The sequence below is a fragment of the Ranitomeya variabilis genome, chromosome 1 (assembly GCF_051348905.1).
Source record: "Ranitomeya variabilis isolate aRanVar5 chromosome 1, aRanVar5.hap1, whole genome shotgun sequence".
Lineage (NCBI taxonomy): Eukaryota > Metazoa > Chordata > Amphibia > Anura > Dendrobatidae > Ranitomeya > Ranitomeya variabilis.
In genome coordinates, this window is record NC_135232.1 from 481,236,622 (window position 1) to 481,254,120 (window position 17,499).

General features: G+C 49.2%; 1 protein-coding gene across 1 annotated transcript in view; it reads right to left on the reverse strand.

Moving 5' to 3' along the window:
- Positions 1–17,499, reverse strand: part of LOC143765167 (glyoxylate reductase/hydroxypyruvate reductase-like) — a 94,305-nt gene that overhangs the window by 27,385 nt on the left and 49,421 nt on the right. Inside the window, exons 7-8 of the mRNA XM_077251562.1 lie at positions 4,581–4,716; positions 3,606–3,736 (exon numbers count right to left, since the gene is read on the reverse strand). Of these exons, the coding sequence (XP_077107677.1) occupies positions 3,606–3,736; positions 4,581–4,716 (267 nt within the window). The remainder of the gene's footprint in view (positions 1–3,605; positions 3,737–4,580; positions 4,717–17,499) is intronic.

Here is a 17,499-nt window from a genome sequence, read left to right on the forward strand (position 1 = left end):
CTTGCTGAGCAGAATCTCCAGATGAACAGGGTCTCAGGGACAAAAACAATTTACAATTATTCACGAAATTCCTAAACTTAAACCTGTCTCCGGAAAACAGTTCAGGAATCGGTATTTTAGGTTCTGACCTAGGATTTCTGATAACATAGTCTTGTATGCCCTGCACACGAGTAGCCAGCTGGTCCACACTTGTAATCAAGGTCTGGACATTCATGTCTGCAGCAAGCATAGCCACTCTGAGGTAAAGGGGAAGAAGAAAAAAAAAAAAAAAAAAACTCAGAATCTTCTTTCTTATAATCCCTCTTCTGCAATGCATTAAACATTTAATACAGGCCTGGCAAACTGTTATGACCCCAATGGCGAGGGTCTCAGAGGAACGTGGAAGTCTGCAGAATACAAAAATCCAGCTCATAGGGCAGTGGTAACTGGGTTGACCATATATCTACTCCTAACGCCAACACTAGAAGTAGCCGGGGATCATTCCTACGTTGATTCTAGATGACACACGCCAGCCGGAGAATCTAGCTACCCCTAGTAGAGGAAAACAAAGACCTTTCTTGCCTCCAGAGAAGGGGACCCCAAAGCTGGATAGAAGCCCCCCACAAATAATGACGGTGAGGTAAGAGGAAATGACAAACACAGAAATGAACCAGGTTTAGCACAGAGAGGCCCGCTTACTGATAGCAGAATAAAGAAAGGTAACTTATATGGTCAACAAAAACCCTATCAAAATCCACACTGGAAATTCAAGAACCCCCGAACCGTCTAACGGTCCGGGGGGAGAACACCAGCCCCCTAGAGCATCCAGCAAAGGTCAGGAAATAGATTTGGAACAAGCTGGACAAAAATACAAAACCAAAACAAATAGCAAAAAGCAAAAGGCAGACTTAGCTGATATAACTGGAACCAGGATCAGTAGACAAGAGCACAGCAGACTAGCTCTGATAACTACGTTGCCAGGCATTGAACTGAAGGTCCAGGGAGCTTATATAGCAACACCCCTAACTAACGACCCAGGTGCGGATAAAAGGAATGACAGAAAAACCAGAGTCAAAAAACTAGTAACCACTAGAGGGAGCAAAAAGCAAATTCACAACACAGAATGAGCCTTTTTCAGCAAAAGGATATTACATCCAAAACGTTGCCATGCCGTTCAGGCAATAAAGTCCACTTTTTTCAATTTTTTTTTGTGCTGCTTTCCTTTCTTTGATTCTACTATATGTACTATATAGGAGCTGCATTATACTATATGAGGCTACATTATACTATATGGGGACTGCATTATACTCTATGGGGGCTGCATTATACTCTATGGGTCGGCTGCATTATACTCTATGAGGGGGCTGCATTATACTCCTATTAGGGGGCTGCATTATACTCCTATTAAGGAGCTGCATTATACTCTTGGGGGCTGTATTATGCTCTATGGGGGACTGCATTATACTTTATGGTGCAGCTGCATTATACTCTATTGAGGACTATGGGGCTCATTTACACTATATATACTATATAGGAGCTGCATTATACTATATGGGGCTACATTATACTATATGGGGGCTGCATTATACTCTATCAAGGACAATGGGAAGTGGGTTATACTATATGTACTATATGGGCCCTGCATTATACTGTATCATGGACTATGGGGAATGCATTATACTATATGAAGGACTTTGGGGTGCATTATACTATGAGGAGTGCATTGTACTATATGGAGGATTATGGGGGTGCATTATACAATACGAAGGACTATGGGATGCATTATACTATATTGAGGACTATGGGGAGTGCATTATACTACAGGGAGGATATGGGGAATGTATTATCCTATATGGAGACTATGAGGAGTGTATTGGACTATGGGGAGTGTATTATACTATATGAAGGACTATGGTAAGTGTATTATGGAGGGATATGGGGCACATTATACTATATGGAGTACTATGGCGCACATTATACTATATGGAGGACTACAGGGTGTGCATTATACAATATGGAGGACTAGGGTGTATTATACTAAACAAGCAAAATGGTGATTGGATTGTTTGTGCCGGAACAAAAATCATTGTTCTCAGCAGCACTTCACCCTGTGCTGCTGATAACATTATACTGTATGTGAACAGATTGATCTACTAGTGATTGTTCTGTGCCCGTCATTCTTCCTCAGCTGGTGTAAGGAGGCCGGGCAACAAGTGTTGAACAATATTGTTGATCACTCTCTCTGTTAAGGGCCTGAACTCAACGTATGTAAATACATCCAAAATGTTTCTATGTGATGGTGCAATATGTTAGCATTTGGGACCCCATTTTAAACTGTTGCCCAGGGCTCCACTTTGTCTGAAACCAGCCCTGCATGGAGCATAAGGGCATAATTGATAATCTTACTTAAACAAATTAGTGAAAAATCTGTATCATATAAAGATACAGAAATTACTGTAAATCAAGAATAATCCTACAGATCTGACAATACACAGCAAATATAAATCTTCATGAAGTGCGTATAATACTGTTCACAAATGGGTTATCTCAGATTGTGGCTAAAAAGAGTAATTCATTCTTAAGGCCGGTTTCACACGTCAGTGATTCCGGTACGTGAGGTGTCAGTTTTCTCGCGTACCAGAGACACTGACTCACGTAGACACATTAAAATCAATGTGTCTCTGCACATGTCAGCGTGTTTTCACGGACCGTGTGTCCGTGTGCAAAACACGGAGAGATGTCAGTGTTCGTGGGAGCGCACGGATCACACGGACCCATTAAAATCAATGGGTCCGTGTAAAACACGTACCGCACACGGATGCTGCCCGTGTGCCGTCCGTGTGCCCTGCAGGAGACAGCGCTACAGTAAGCGCTGTCCCCCCAGTGTGGTGCTGAAGCCGCCATTCATTCCTTCTCCCCAGCAGCGTTCGCTGGAGAGAAGATATGAAAAATCTTTTTTTTTTTTTTTTTTTTTTGGTGTTTAAAAATCCACCCATAGGGGTGGAGCCGCATATTCATCACTCTAATGAGCGGTACCACGTGACCGCTCATACAGGAGAAGCTGCGGCACGGAGAGGAAGCAGCGAGGGAGCCGGGTGAGTATTTGATTAACAGCGGGCGGGCGCACAGGGGGTGGGAGGGGGTTGGGGACAGGATCTTTATTTTAAACACCAAAAAAAAAAAAAAAAAAGTGATTTTTCATACCTTCTCTCCAGCGAACGCTGCTGGAGAGAAGAAATGAATGGCGGCTTCAGCACCAGATGCAGGGAACAGCGCTTATCTCTAGCGCTGTCTCCTGCACGGTCCGTGTGGTACCCAGTCGGCACACGGGCGGCACACGGCTGCCGCACGTGTGCCACAAGGATGGCCTACGTGAGCTCACGGACACACGGATACAGATAACTCCGGTACCGATTTTTCCGGTACCGGAATTATCTGGACGTGTGGGACAGGCCTAAAGGGAATCTGCCAAGTCCGATAACCCCATTAACCTGCATATATACGGTTAATGTTGCTGCACCAATAGTGTGGCACCCAAGAGAAAATTAACTTTATTCCTCTCAAAACTCAAAAAACAGATATGTGCTTCTGCCCTTAGACTTGAAATATAATCAGAAGAAAGGTACCGCAGTTTTTCAGTTTGAAGAGAGGATGATCTGTAGGGAGCGGCTCAGGCACTGTTACATCAAGTCCAGCGGCTGCAATCTCTTTAGACACCAATGCCTGGTAAAGGTCCTCCTGGTTTACCACTGCTCCCCTGCGTGTGAAGACATTTTACATACAAAAACTGATAAGCAATGAGGTTTGGGTGAGTAAGAATAAATAATAATAAGTAATTTTTGGAGTGAGCAGTAAAATGTCTAGGTATAGATTATAAAGCCCTTGTTCAATTGCGCTAAATGTCAGCTGAATCCGTTGCAGGATTGGCCGACCATGTAATGTATATTGGGGCCTCCTGACTGTCACCGACAGATTCTTGTTGGACTCAAGAATTGGGCACTTTGAATTCAAGACGATAAATCTTTTGTTTTGCAGGAGATGATTCTGACAGCGGCTCTTCCATGGGGACACTCAGTGGAGCTGAGCACTCCTGTGTATGAGGACATCGGGAGGTATAGCTGTCAGCGAAACAAAAGTTTGTCCGACAGATATCTAATGTGTATGGTCAGCTCTACTCATATGGTGAGTGTGGGAAATCGGGATCCATTTTGTCATCTCAGTCCAAATTTTATGCTCTGAATCTGTCACGTATCACTTTTCCACAGAAACATTCCCCTACTCATTCCAAGTGCCCGAGAAAACTGGATTGGACCAAACACGTGGACACATCTATCTCTAAATCCCACCAAACAGTTGCGTGCTTCTTGGCATAAAGCCCTTTCTGCCAGGGTGTATATAAACCTCACCCACATTTCATTGAAGTGGAATCTTTTGCTAAACACTACGTGTGTGCGTGTGCTGTATTGATTCCCCAAGCTCGTTCATCACAACTCCTCTAATTTGGACTTGTACATCAGTTCTGGTGGGTCCATCGCGGTATTGTATGCCATGTCTCCTGCACGTGACCGAGGACCACTATATGCTCTTATCATTAGTGTCACCTGCTGGTGTTTATGAAGATTGCACTGCTTTTCATGTTGGCGAAGAGCTGTTTATTGCAGATCCCTTGTGTTTCAGGTGTTAACGCACAGCAGACAAGAAGGAAATCGGACTGCTTGGCCAGTTCAACCAAGGAAACTGTAATAAAAAAAATCAGAGCAGACTGTTACTAATGTGCTGTGCTGTGAAGGGTATAGTCTCCTTTATTTATTCCCTATTATCTCATGGTTGAAAATTAAAGGGAACCCATCACATTGTACATGCGGATATAATGACAGCCTGGTATAGAGGAGAAGATCAGTATTTAATTAATTGAAATCCCTAGTGTTTGTATACATGTGAGTCAAGTGGGCGGTCCTACTAGTGATTGACAGCTATCTCTTTATGCCCAGTCATGCAAGGAAGACTGTCAATGACCGCATAGAACCGCCCATTGGACTCACATGCATCAAGTAGTTCATGACACTTTACTGCTGTCAAACTGCTAAATGAAGCAAAACTTTTGCAAAACTTGTAGTTGCATGAACAATTTGCTACTTTTCTTATTTTTACACCAGTCCCAACCAGGTCCACCAAATTTATTAAAAAATTTTTTAAAGGGGAGGAAGCAAAAAAGAAACTAAAAAATACATACTAATTAATGGCACAATAATGGCATAAATTGCTACAGAAAGGTGCTCCAATCATGTTTTCCGGTTTGCGGTGATGCCCAGTACCTAAAGGATATGCCAAATTCATTCAAGAGGAACATGCCTTCTAAAGAATTTGATCATGCCAAAATTGCACAGTGGTGTCGAGTAGGGATTAAGCAATATTTTAAATCCAATAGCCAAAGGACAAAAAATATAATTTGAACCAATTTAAAATAAAACATAAATTTTAACTGTTCTTTGTTGGTCCTACTCCTACCTATGTCTAAATGTATTCAAGCAGTCAGAATGATGCCATTCAATTGTAATACACTGTACATATGGATAAATCTACCGTATTTTTTGGACTATTAGACGCACCGGACCATAAGACGCACCCCAAATTTTGGGGTGAAAATTGTCTTATTGTCCGAATTTACAGTATCTTACCTGAGGGCTGGCGGTGGCAGAGCAGGGTCACAGGTGGCATGGAGTCAGCAGAGGTGGGGTGATGCGGTACGGCATGTGCAGCGCCCCAGAGTCGTTGCAGTAATGTCGCTCTGCCACTAAGGGGAGTGATGTTACGTCTGATTGCACTAAAGGAGTTTCTCTGACCAGGTAACACTCACACTACACTTCACACTCCGGCCACCAGGGGGGGTGGTCCTATCTAGTAGGCCACTCCTCACACTCTGGTAAAACTGGGGGTTGGACAGGAAGACAGAGAGAAAAGTAACTGGGAAGAGCTAGTGAGAGGACCTGTCAGGGATGGGATCCTGGCAGACTCCTAAGAGCAGAACTAACCAGTGAACAACGGGAATACAGAAAAGAGGCATTAGGACCAGAAGGAGTCGTGCTGTTAGACCGAGGCAACATCCTTCTGAGGCGCAAACAGTCGGTGGCCGGAACGCCGAGCAAGTAAGAGACTCTAAGTACTACTGCAAAACACGGCCGGACAGCCAATTATAGGTTGGCTGTCTCACACAAATCACCTAAGCAGAAAACGGAGGCAGCTGTGGGAGAGGGGCGACTCTAGGGTCCCGGAAGAACTCCAGGCCTACCCCGTCATGCGGGTGCGTCCTACCATATCACCTGGGGGACGGAGAGAACGAACATCAGAGACAGACAGAATCAGTTGTGAGGACTATCCCGGGGTGCTCAGCAGGGAAGGACTACAACACACAGCGCTAGAAGGTAGACACTGATTCCCACCTGTAAAGAGAACTCCTGATGTGCCTTTGGACCGGCCGGTCTCAAACAGCCCTGTTGACAGCGCTCTGGACTGAGGATTCTAAAACCTTCAGTAAAGAGGTAAAGAGACTGCAACCTGGTGTTCTCGTTATTTACTACGACCTACACTGCACCGCAATATCACCACCATTTACCACCACCTTTCACTGGACGCCCCTCAGCAGGGTCACGGACCGGGTCTAGCCACCGTGACAACCCCAGAACAGAGACTCAGAGGCCCTGCGGCAGTGGGGGCGCTCCATTTTTGGCGTCACGAACAGGATCCACTTAAGCCTGAAGAATCAGGTCATGTGTGCCTTGGAACTGTGATTTATTGTGCTTGGACTGTAACGTATTGCAAAGACTGCGTTGACAATTGCCGCCAGGAGTTCCCGCCACGATTCGCCATCGCAGTGTGCGGAGGGAGGAGCCTCAGCTTCGTGGGCGGGACCGGCAAAAAGAAGCGCGGAACGAGAAAGCGCGGTAACGTGCCGATCCCGGAAGATGAACTCCGATCTCCAGCAGGTTAGTGGAGGAAGGGCCGGCCATGTCCGAGTCGGGAGGAGCGGAGGAAGAGGCCGCAGCCGGGGACGCAGGGGCACCTCCGGGACCCGCAGCGGGCGAAGCCGCGGCCCTAATACAACCACCGGTTGCCGCAGAACCCGCTGTTCCCCTCAGCCAGTCGGACGCTGCCGCTAACACAAAAGCCATAATGCCCTTCTCTATGCCGTACCTGCCCGGAGCGGCCTGGCTCCCACGATACTCTGGGGAGTCGCATACATTCACTGTCTTTAAGGAAGGGCTCTGCAGCCTGCTCGAGTTCTATCCCCTGACAGAGCCGCAGAAGGTTCATATGATAACCGGCCAACTCTTTGGGGCGGCTCTGAGAGAATTGAAGTCCTGGCCCACCGAGGATAAGGGAACTGCACAGCAGATTTTTGCAAAGCTTAAAGCTACCTTCGATACTCGCACTGCTGTAAGAGGGTGGTGCTGAATCTGTCATGCCTGATGGCCAAATCGATGAGGAGTGGTGGACCGTCCCTGACACAGTAGGGGGTCCTCAGCCGCCCAGAAACGGTAATCCCATGGATGTACCAGTACCGCCATGTGAGGATGAGACCAGACAAGAGCTCACACTGTCCCCTGCAACAAGTGTTCCTCTGGAAGATAGTCAAGCCTTGCCTGACAGCCAAGAGCTTCGGAGATCCCAGAGGTCTAATGCAGGGGTTCCACCAGTCTGATATGTAGAACAGTGTGTTCTGTCTGTTTGTATACCTTTGTTGTCTCCTCCATTATACCTTTACCCTGAAGCTGTGATGGCCGAGGACGACCATCATTAAGAAGGGAGGCATGTAAGAGGGTGGTGCTGTTATGCATAATAAGAAACACGCTGTCACTTTAAGAGGCTGCACCCCCTTGTCTATGTGATGGTATGTTCTGCTGTTCTCCCCTGCTCTTGTTTTGCTATGGACTGCTCAGGGCTGAGTGAAGGGGTGGAGCTGAAGCAGCGTAGAGAGAGAAGTTTCCAGAGGGAACAGAGAGAACTTTGGGTGCTTTGCTATCTGCAAGGAAGAGACTTTTGCTGCAGGAAAGATTACACAGCTTAAGACGAACTGCGTTTGCTAAATAGACGTTCCCGGCTACAGCAAAGGGTGGCTGTTCTGCGCTGGTTTGTGAAGCCACGAAGATAGCGAGAAGGGGACCTACGGTTTCCAGGAGCAAAGAGAAGACCACGCTTTACAGAGCCGACAGGAACCCGTGTGTACCACAGTTAAGGACTTCGGGGGCCCCCTGGGACTGGACCTGTGTCCCCAACGTCACCGTGAGTCTGTTCCTGTCTGGTGCACCAGTTAGGGCCTAGTGCAGACTTCAGCAGTTAGAGCACGGTAGCCGTGTGGCCTGTGTAGTAAAGGCCAGGGAGGCTATATGCAGAGTAGCATCGATATATATATGTTCCATTGTGCAAAGTTGATTATGAGATAGGTTCTGAGTTTGCAATTGCTTAAGTATCGTGCTATTTTACATACAAGTTGACTCATGTGCATTATCTTTTACTATTGTAAACCCGTTTGCATCTTCCTTGTCCCTTCCATTCCCTGTCTCCCAATAAATCTATCCTTTGTTGTTTGCACCTCATCTTGTGTACAGTAGTCTTCCTGCACCGTGGTGGTCCCCGGGCCATCGCTTCACTGCTACAGAAATTAAACTGACTTTCTATGGATGCAAACAGAGACCGCAGGATAGCTTACGGGACTATGCCCTTAATCTCCAGGAGGCGATGCGGGCCATTAAGCAGAGTGACCCCGGCAGCATGCAGGATGAGGATAAAATCCTGAAGGAGCGGTTCATTGAGGGGCTCCTGTGCAGTCACCAGCGGGGCCAATTGCACTTCCTGGCCATGCAAAATCCAGACTTGACTTTTGCGCAATTCAAAGATAAAGCTATCCAGGCATTGCAGGAGCGACAGCCCAGCCGTGCAGCACCTCCCCGGCGTCCCGCTCTCACATACCACCAGGAGGTGGCGTCGGATGCCCCAGTCGCCGCCGAGGCCGATGCCCAGAGCCTAGAGGACGACTCCCCTGCAGGACTTCATCTCCAGATGTAGGAGCTAACCAAGAGCGTTGCTGCCCTGGCCCAGACGGTGCAGTCCCTACAGGAGGCCCCCAAGGAGAAGATCCAGTTGGCCTCCAGACCAGAGGATGTCCCTTGGATGCGACAGAGGAGGACTCCGCCGACCAGAGGCCGGAACGACGATTGCTTCCACCAGGACGGACGACCCATCTGCCGCCGCTGTCACCAGGTGGGCCACCTTGCAAGGTACTGTCCTTTAAACGAGCAACCCCTGGGGCAAAGGGCCAACCCCCAGGAGTAGGACGGTCAGGCCCGCAGTATTGGAGAACCAAGTACATTGGAGGACGACCAGTTCTCCCTGTAGTGGTTGATGGAATCCCCTTGAACGCTTTGCTGGACACCGGTTCTCAGGTGACGACTATACCTTACGTGCTTTATAAACGGTATTGGGAGGACACCGATATTACTCGTGGCCCTGACGATGATTTCACCATAATAGCCAGTAATGGTCAGCCGTTGCCACAAGTGGGGTATAAGGAGGTCACCATCAAGGTGGGGCGGGTGGAATTGAAAGCCCAAGGGATTGTGATTGTTGATATTGATCGTCGAGAATGTAATCCCATGATGACTCTTGGTACTAATGTTATAGAAAATTGTCTTGCAGAAGTTATTGTTTTGTTGCAACAGGTGGCAGAAACCGCTGGCCACAGTGAGCAACGTGCCCTGCAGAAGGAAATCAGAGCTCTGATGCAGAGACAGCAGGTAGAGCTGACTGGTGGTGAGATTGGTCGTGTCACTGTGAGTGATTCAAACCCCATCGCGATACCCCCCAGGAGTGAAATGTTAATATGGTGTCGGGCAGCCATAGGCCTCAGGCGAAAGGACTACCAGGCCTTGGTAGAACCCGTATATTCAGACAATAGGCCTACTATTCTGACAGCCCGGGGGGTGGTCGACGTTCGCCAGGGGAGAGTGCCCGTACGTGTCCTCAATTGTGGGGAGGAAGAGGTTCACCTCACCAAGTATGCCACGCTCGCCAAATTATTCACTGTTAATAATAGTGTGATACAGACACCTGAACCCTTGGTCCCGTCAAACGTGGCGGAGGACAACGGTTCTGCAGAGCACTCGAAAGATTGGTGTCGGGAATTGCATGTGGGCACTGACTCTACCCCATCCCATCAAAAACAGGGGGCCTACAGGGTGGTACATGAGTACGAGGAGGTATTCAGCAAACACCCCTTAGATTTTGGGCAGGTGAAAGGGATCCAGCATCATATCCCCACGGGAGATCACCGACCCATAAAAGAGAGATATCGCCCTGTACCCCCAGCTCATTACCAGTGTGCCAAGGACATGTTGCGGGAAATGAAGGAGGCTGGGGTGGTGAGAGACAGCTGTAGCCCCTGGGCAGCTCCGTTAGTCCTTGTTAAAAAGAAAGATGGTACAATGAGGATGTGTGTTGATTACAGGCAGTTGAATAGCATTACACATAAGGACGCATACCCACTGCCCAGGATAGAGGAGTCTCTGGCTGCCTTAAAATCTGCTAACTACTTCTCTACCTTAGATCTCACCAGTGGGTACTGGCAGGTTCCTGTAGCGGAGGCGGACAAAGAGAAGACGGCCTTCACGACACGTGAGTTCAATTACATGCCCTTCGGATTGTGCAATGCCCCCGGGACGTTCCAGAGGATGATGGAGTGCTGCCTGGGACACATGAACTTCGAAACCGTGCTGCTGTATTTGGATGATGTCATTGTCTTCTCTAAGACCTACGAAGACCATCTGAAGCACCTGGCCGAGGTGTTTGAAGCCCTGTCCAACTTTGGCTTAAAGGTGAAACCGTCCAAGTGTCATCTGCTGAAACCTAAGGTGCAGTACCTGGGCCATGTGGTGAGCGCTGAAGGAGTGGCCCCAGACCCCGACAAGGTCACGGTGATCAAGGACTGGCCAAGGCCCAGTGACCTTCACGAAGTCCGGCAGTTCCTCGGGCTGGTAGGCTATTACCGGAGGTTCATTAAGGACTTTACCAAGAAGGCCGCACCCTTGCAAAACCTGTTGGTGGGCCAACCAAAGAAGACCAAGGGGAGGAACACCCCCTTTGATTGGAACAAGGAGCTGGAAGGATCCTTCGCTTGTTTGAAGTCGGCACTGACGGGAGAAGAGGTACTGGCTTACCCCGAATACGACCAACCGTTTGTGCTGTACACAGATGCCAGCAATGTGGGATTAGGAGCCGTGCTGTCCCAGGTCCAGAAAGGCAAAGAAAGGGTGATCGCTTACGCCAGCAGGAAACGCCGTCCCACGGAAAGAAACCCTGACAACTACAGCTCCTTTAAGCTGGAATTCCTTGCCATCGTCTGGGCAGTGACAGAGAGGTTCAAACACTACCAGGCCTCCGCGAAATTCACCGTCTTCACGGATAACAATCCGCTAACGCATCTGGATACTGCCAAACTCGGGGCCTTGGAACAGCGGTGGATGGCCCGGCTGTCCAACTACGATTTCACCATCAAGTACCGGGCGGGACACAAGAATGCCAATGCCGATGCCTTGTCCCGAATGCCCAATTTGCCAGAAACGGGAGAATACCCGGAGGCACTTGAAGAGGTGGAGCTGCCTGCATTCCATCGCCCCAAAGCCACTCAGAACTCTCATCATGTGAAGAACAGGCACAGGAACCAACCGGATGCCACGCTGAATCCCCTGCCCCATCACGGGTGGGCGGAGACCCAGGATGGTGACCCCGCGGTCCGTCGGGTGAAAGAGCTCTTGACGCAGGCAGGGTTGCATCCCGGCCCAGATGATCCACAGGAAACCCAACAGCTGTGGAAGGGGAGAAGCAAACTGTTTATCCATGATGGCAAGCTGTGCAGGAGGAGCATCGACCCACGTACTCATGAATTGGTGTGGCAGATAGTGGTGCCAAGGCGAGATGCGCCCATGGTTCTGGGAGCCTACCACGATGGAGCCGGACACTTCGGATGGAGGAAGCTAGAGAGGCTACTCCGAGGGAGGTTCTATTGGATTGGCATGAAGAGAGCCATTGAGAAGTGGTGTCGGGAGTGCGGTCCATGTAGCCTATGCAGGAAGGACCGTGGCAGCCAATGGGCTCCCCTGCTGCCTATCATCACCAAACGGCCGCTCGAACTGGTCGCGCTGGATCATGTGAAGTTGACACCTAGCCGGTCAGGCTATATCTACGCTCTTACCATCGTAGATCACTACTCCAGATTTTTGGTGGTTGTACCTGTCAAGGATCTAACGGCCAGGACTGCCGCCAAGGCCTTCCAGCAGTACTTTTGTAGGCCCCATGGCTACCCAGAGAAGGTACTGACCGATCAGGGAACAGCATTCAAAGCAGAAGTGTTCCAAGAGTTCTGACAACTGTACGGGTGTAAGAAGATCCGAACCACGCCGTACCATCCTCAAACCAATGGGATGTGCGAAAAGATGAACCAGGTGGTGATCAACTTATTGAAGACCTTGCCCGTAGAGGAACGGAACCTGTGGCCGACAAAGTTGCCTGACTTGGTGGATATCTACAATCACATCCCAGTAAATTCCACCAACTGTACTCCAGCGTACCTAATGAGGGGAAGGCCTAGCCAGTTACCCGTTGATCTGGACATGGGGGTCCTAGTCCCCAAAGATACCTCGCCGGATGCAGATTGGGATGCAGAAAGGCAGCGAAGGTACCGCAAAGTACAGGAGTGCGTGGAAAGAAGTCTCGCCCAGGCTAGGCAAAAAACAAGAAAGGGACTACAACCAGCACGCTCCTGCGATTCCCCTGTCACCTGGTGAGCAAGTACTTAAACGAAAGAGGAGACTACACAAGCTCGATGACCAATGGGAAGCGGAACCGTATACCATCCTGCCATCCGACTTCGACAACACGAAGGTCTGTCTCATCAGCAAGGACAGAGGGGAGACCTCGACAGCGGTATCCAGGGATCACCGTAAGGTCTGCCCCGATAAGTTGAAAGAGAGGGACACGGCCCCAAGAATCTCCCCGCCGGTGGAAAAGGAGAAGATGATCCATACCGTCCTTGGTGACTTTCCCCAGTCCTGGACTCAGATAAATCAGGCCATCGTGGTACCTGTTCTAACGTTTCAACAGCCGGACCCACCAGAAGCGATGGTGGTACCAGATCATCCGGCCCCGCACCCTCAACAAGCCCTACCTGAAGATGCCATGCCAACCGTTGAACCGGCAAATCCTCCCTCTGCTATCGGTGAATCTGCTGTACCCACTGTTGATAGCAGCAGCTCTGAGAGCCCCAACCTGCCAGTGCTACCCAGACTCACTAGAAGTGTAGCTAGAAGACAGTGCACTACACCAGCGGTAGCAAGCATAGCGGGCCCTGTTAGGCCAATAGCAACCCCTGCGCTGCGAAGGTCCACACGCAGCACTCAGAACCAAACTCCCCTCTGCTACTAAACTTGGAGATATTAGCGAGGGCTGCTATTTAGTTGAAAATGTTTGTGTGCATATCTTTTGTTACAGGTTTTAAAATGGACAATAGAGTAATGGACGGTGAATTGCTCAAAAACTTTCAAAAGGGGGACCCCTTTGTTTACCCGGGGTCCCCGCTGTTTCAACCATTGAACTGAGAGTCATAAACTGTGCATGACCTAACTTTTGCAACGTTCAAGAGTCCTCACCTCCCATAAAGGGAAGCACTGTTATGTTTAATTGTTTATGCTATTTCAAAATTTTGTGTGTTTTCTGTTAACATGTATTGTTGTTCTTGTTTTCCCAGTCCGGGAGTACTGGATTTAACCGGGGGGAGTGCAGCGCCCCAGAGTCCTGGTCGTTGCAGTAATGTCGCTCTGCCACTAAGGGGAGTGATGTTACGTCTGATTGCACTAAAGGAGTTTCTCTGACCAGGTAACACTCACACTACACTTCACACTCCGGCCACCAGGGGGGGTGGTCCTATCTAGTAGGCCACTCCTCACACTCTGGTAAAACTGGGGGTTGGACAGGAAGACAGAGAGAAAAGTAACTGGGAAGAGCTAGTGAGAGGACCTGTCAGGGATGGGATCCTGGCAGACTCCTGAGAGCAGAACTAACCAGTGAACAACGGGAATACAGAAAAGAGGCATTAGGACCAGAAGGAGTCGTGCTGTTAGACCGAGGCAACATCCTTCTGAGGCGCAAACAGTCGGTGGCCGGAACGCCGAGCAAGTAAGAGACTCTAAGTACTACTGCAAAACACGGCCGGACAGCCAATTATAGGTTGGCTGTCTCACACAAATCACCTAAGCAGAAAACGGAGGCAGCTGTGGGAGAGGGGCGACTCTAGGGTCCCGGAAGAACTCCAGGCCTACCCCGTCATGCGGGTGCGTCCTACCATATCACCTGGGGGACGGAGAGAACGAACATCAGAGACAGACAGAATCAGTTGTGAGGACTATCCCGGGGTGCTCAGCAGGGAAGGACTACAACACACAGCGCTAGAAGGTAGACACTGATTCCCACCTGTAAAGAGAACTCCTGATGTGCCTTTGGACCGGCCGGTCTCAAACAGCCCTGTTGACAGCGCTCTGGACTGAGGATTCTAAAACCTTCAGTAAAGAGGTAAAGAGACTGCAACCTGGTGTCCTCGTTATTTACTACGACCTACACTGCACCGCAATATCACCACCATTTACCACCACCTTTCACTGGACGCCCCTCAGCAGGGTCACGGACCGGGTCTAGCCACCGTGACAACCCCAGAACAGAGACTCAGAGGCCCGGCACCGGGTACCCCTCGGCCCTGCGGCAGTCGGGGCGCTCCAGCATGCACCTGAGCAGGGTCCCTTCCTGCTTAGGTGGGCGATGCCACGGCCTGGTGTCCATGGGGGGGTTGCAGTAGTGTTGTGGCGATGGCAGAGGTGCGGGGATAATGAGCGGTATGGCGTGAGCAGGGTCCCTTCCACAGGTGAGGTGATGCAGGGGCCCGGTATCCAATGTGAGCAGCAGAGACGGGTTAATTACCGGTTCCTCGGTGGCGGCGGCCATCTTCCTGAGGCTGCGTGTGCGCAGATGGAGTGCTCTGCTTCCCGGGGCTTCAGGAAAATGGCCGCGGGAGGCCGCGCGTGCGCAGATGGAGATCGCAGCGGCCATTTTCTTGAAGCCGAGATCTAAATCTGCGAACTCAGCTTCAGGAAAATGGCCACCGCGATCTCCATCTGCGCACGCGCGGCCTCCCGCGGCCATTATCCTGAAGCCCCGGGAAGCAGAGCACTCCATCTGCGCACGTGCGGCCTCAGGAAGATGGCCGCCACCACCGATAACGCCATGATTCTCCCGGCTCTGCTGCTTACCGGGCTGCTGCGTCACCTCACCTGTGGATGGGACCCCGCTCACGCCATACCGCTCACTGCGCCTCCTCATCCCCGCACCTCTGCCACCGCCGCACCTCTGCCACCGCCACACCACTGCCGGTAAGCCTGTATTCCAACTATAAGACGCACCCCCCAGTATTGAGTGCATTTCCTGAACATACATTTCAGTAGGCCAATATTTAGGATTTTAAAATCATTTTTCAAGCTGGTGATATAAACAATTCTATTTTACTGAGAAAATGACTTTTGGGTTTTATTTGGCTGTAAGCCATAATCATCAACATTAACAGAAATAAACACTTGAAATACATCACTCTATTTGTAATGACTCTACAGGTCCTTCTCAAAAAATTAGCATATAGTGTTAAATTTCATTATTTACCATAATGTAATGATTACAATTAAACTTTCATATATTATAGATTCATTATCCACCAACTGAAATTTGTCAGGTCTTTTATTGTTTTAATACTGATGATTTTGGCATACAACTCCTGATAACCCTAAAAACCTGTCTCAATAAATTAGCATATTTCACCCGTCCAATCAAATAAAAGTGTTTTTTAATAACAAACAAAAAAAACATCAAATAATAATGTTCAGTTATGCACTCAATACTTTGTCGGGAATCCTTTGGCAGAAATGACTGCTTCAATGCGGCGTGGCATGGAGGCAATCAGCCTGTGACACTGCTGAGATGTTATGGAGGCCCAGGATGCTTCAATAGCGGCCTTAAGCTCATCCAGAGTGTTGGGTCTTGCGTCTCTCAACTTTCTCTTCACAATATCCCACAGATTCTCTATGGGGTTCAGGTCAGGAGAGTTGGCAGGCCAATTGAGCACAGTAATACCATGGTCAGTAAACCATTTACCAGTGGTTTTGGCACTGTGAGCAGGTGCCAGGTCGTGCTGAAAAATGAAATCTTCATCTCCATAAAGCATTTCAGCCGATGGAAGCATGAAGTGCTCCAAAATCTCCTGGTAGCTAGCTGCATTGACCCTGCCCTTGATGAAACACAGTGGACCAACACCAGCAGCTGACATGGCACCCCACACCATCACTGACTGTGGGTACTTGACACTGGACTTCAGGCATTTTGGCATTTCCTTCTCCCCAGCCTTCCTCCAGACTCTGGCACCTTGATTTCCGAATGACATGCAAAATTTGCTTTCATCAGAAAAAAGTACTTGGGACCACTTAGCAACAGTCCAGTGCTGCTTCTCTGTAGCCCAGGTCAGGCGCTTCTGCCGCTGTTTATGGTTCAAAAGTGGCTTTACCTGGGGAATGCGGCACCTGTAGCCCATTTCCTGCACACGCCTTTCCACACCAGACTCAGTCCACTGCTTCCTCAGGTTCCCCAAGGTCTGGAATCGGTCCTTCTCCACAATCTTCCTCAGGGTCCGGTCACCTCTTCTCGTTGTACAGCGTTTTCTGCCACATTGTTTCCTTCCAACAGACTTACCATTGAGGTGCCTTGATACAGCACTCTGGGAACAGCCTATTTGTTGAGAAATTTCTTTTTGGGTCTTACCCTCTTGCTTGAGGGTGTCAATGATGGCCTTCTTGACATCTGTCAGGTCGCTAGTCTTAGGGTACCGTCACACAGTGCAATTTTGATCGCTACAACGGCACGATTCGTGACGTTCCAGCGATGCATTTACGATATCGCTGTGTCTGACACGCTGCTGCGATCCGGATCCCCGCTGAGAATCGTACGTCGTAGCAGATCGTTTGAAACTTTCTTTCGTCGTCTAGTGTCCCGCTGTGGCGGCATGATTGCATTGTGTGACACAGGTTGTATACGATGTGCGCACAGTAACCAACGGCTTCTACATCGCAAATACGTCATGAAATTATCGCTCCAGCGCCGTGTATTGCAACGTGTGACCGCAGTATACGACGCTGGAGCGATACTTATACGACGCTGCAACGTCACGAATCGTGCCGTCGTAGCGATGAAAATGGCACTGTGTGACGGTACCCTTACCCATGATGGGGGTTTTGAGTAATGAACCAGGCAGGGAGTTTTTAAAAGCCTCAGGTATCTTTTGCATGTGTTTAGAGTTAATTAGTTGATTCAGAAGATTAGGGTAATAGGTCATTTAGAGAACCTTTTCTTGATATGCTAATTTATTGAGACAGGTTTTTTGGG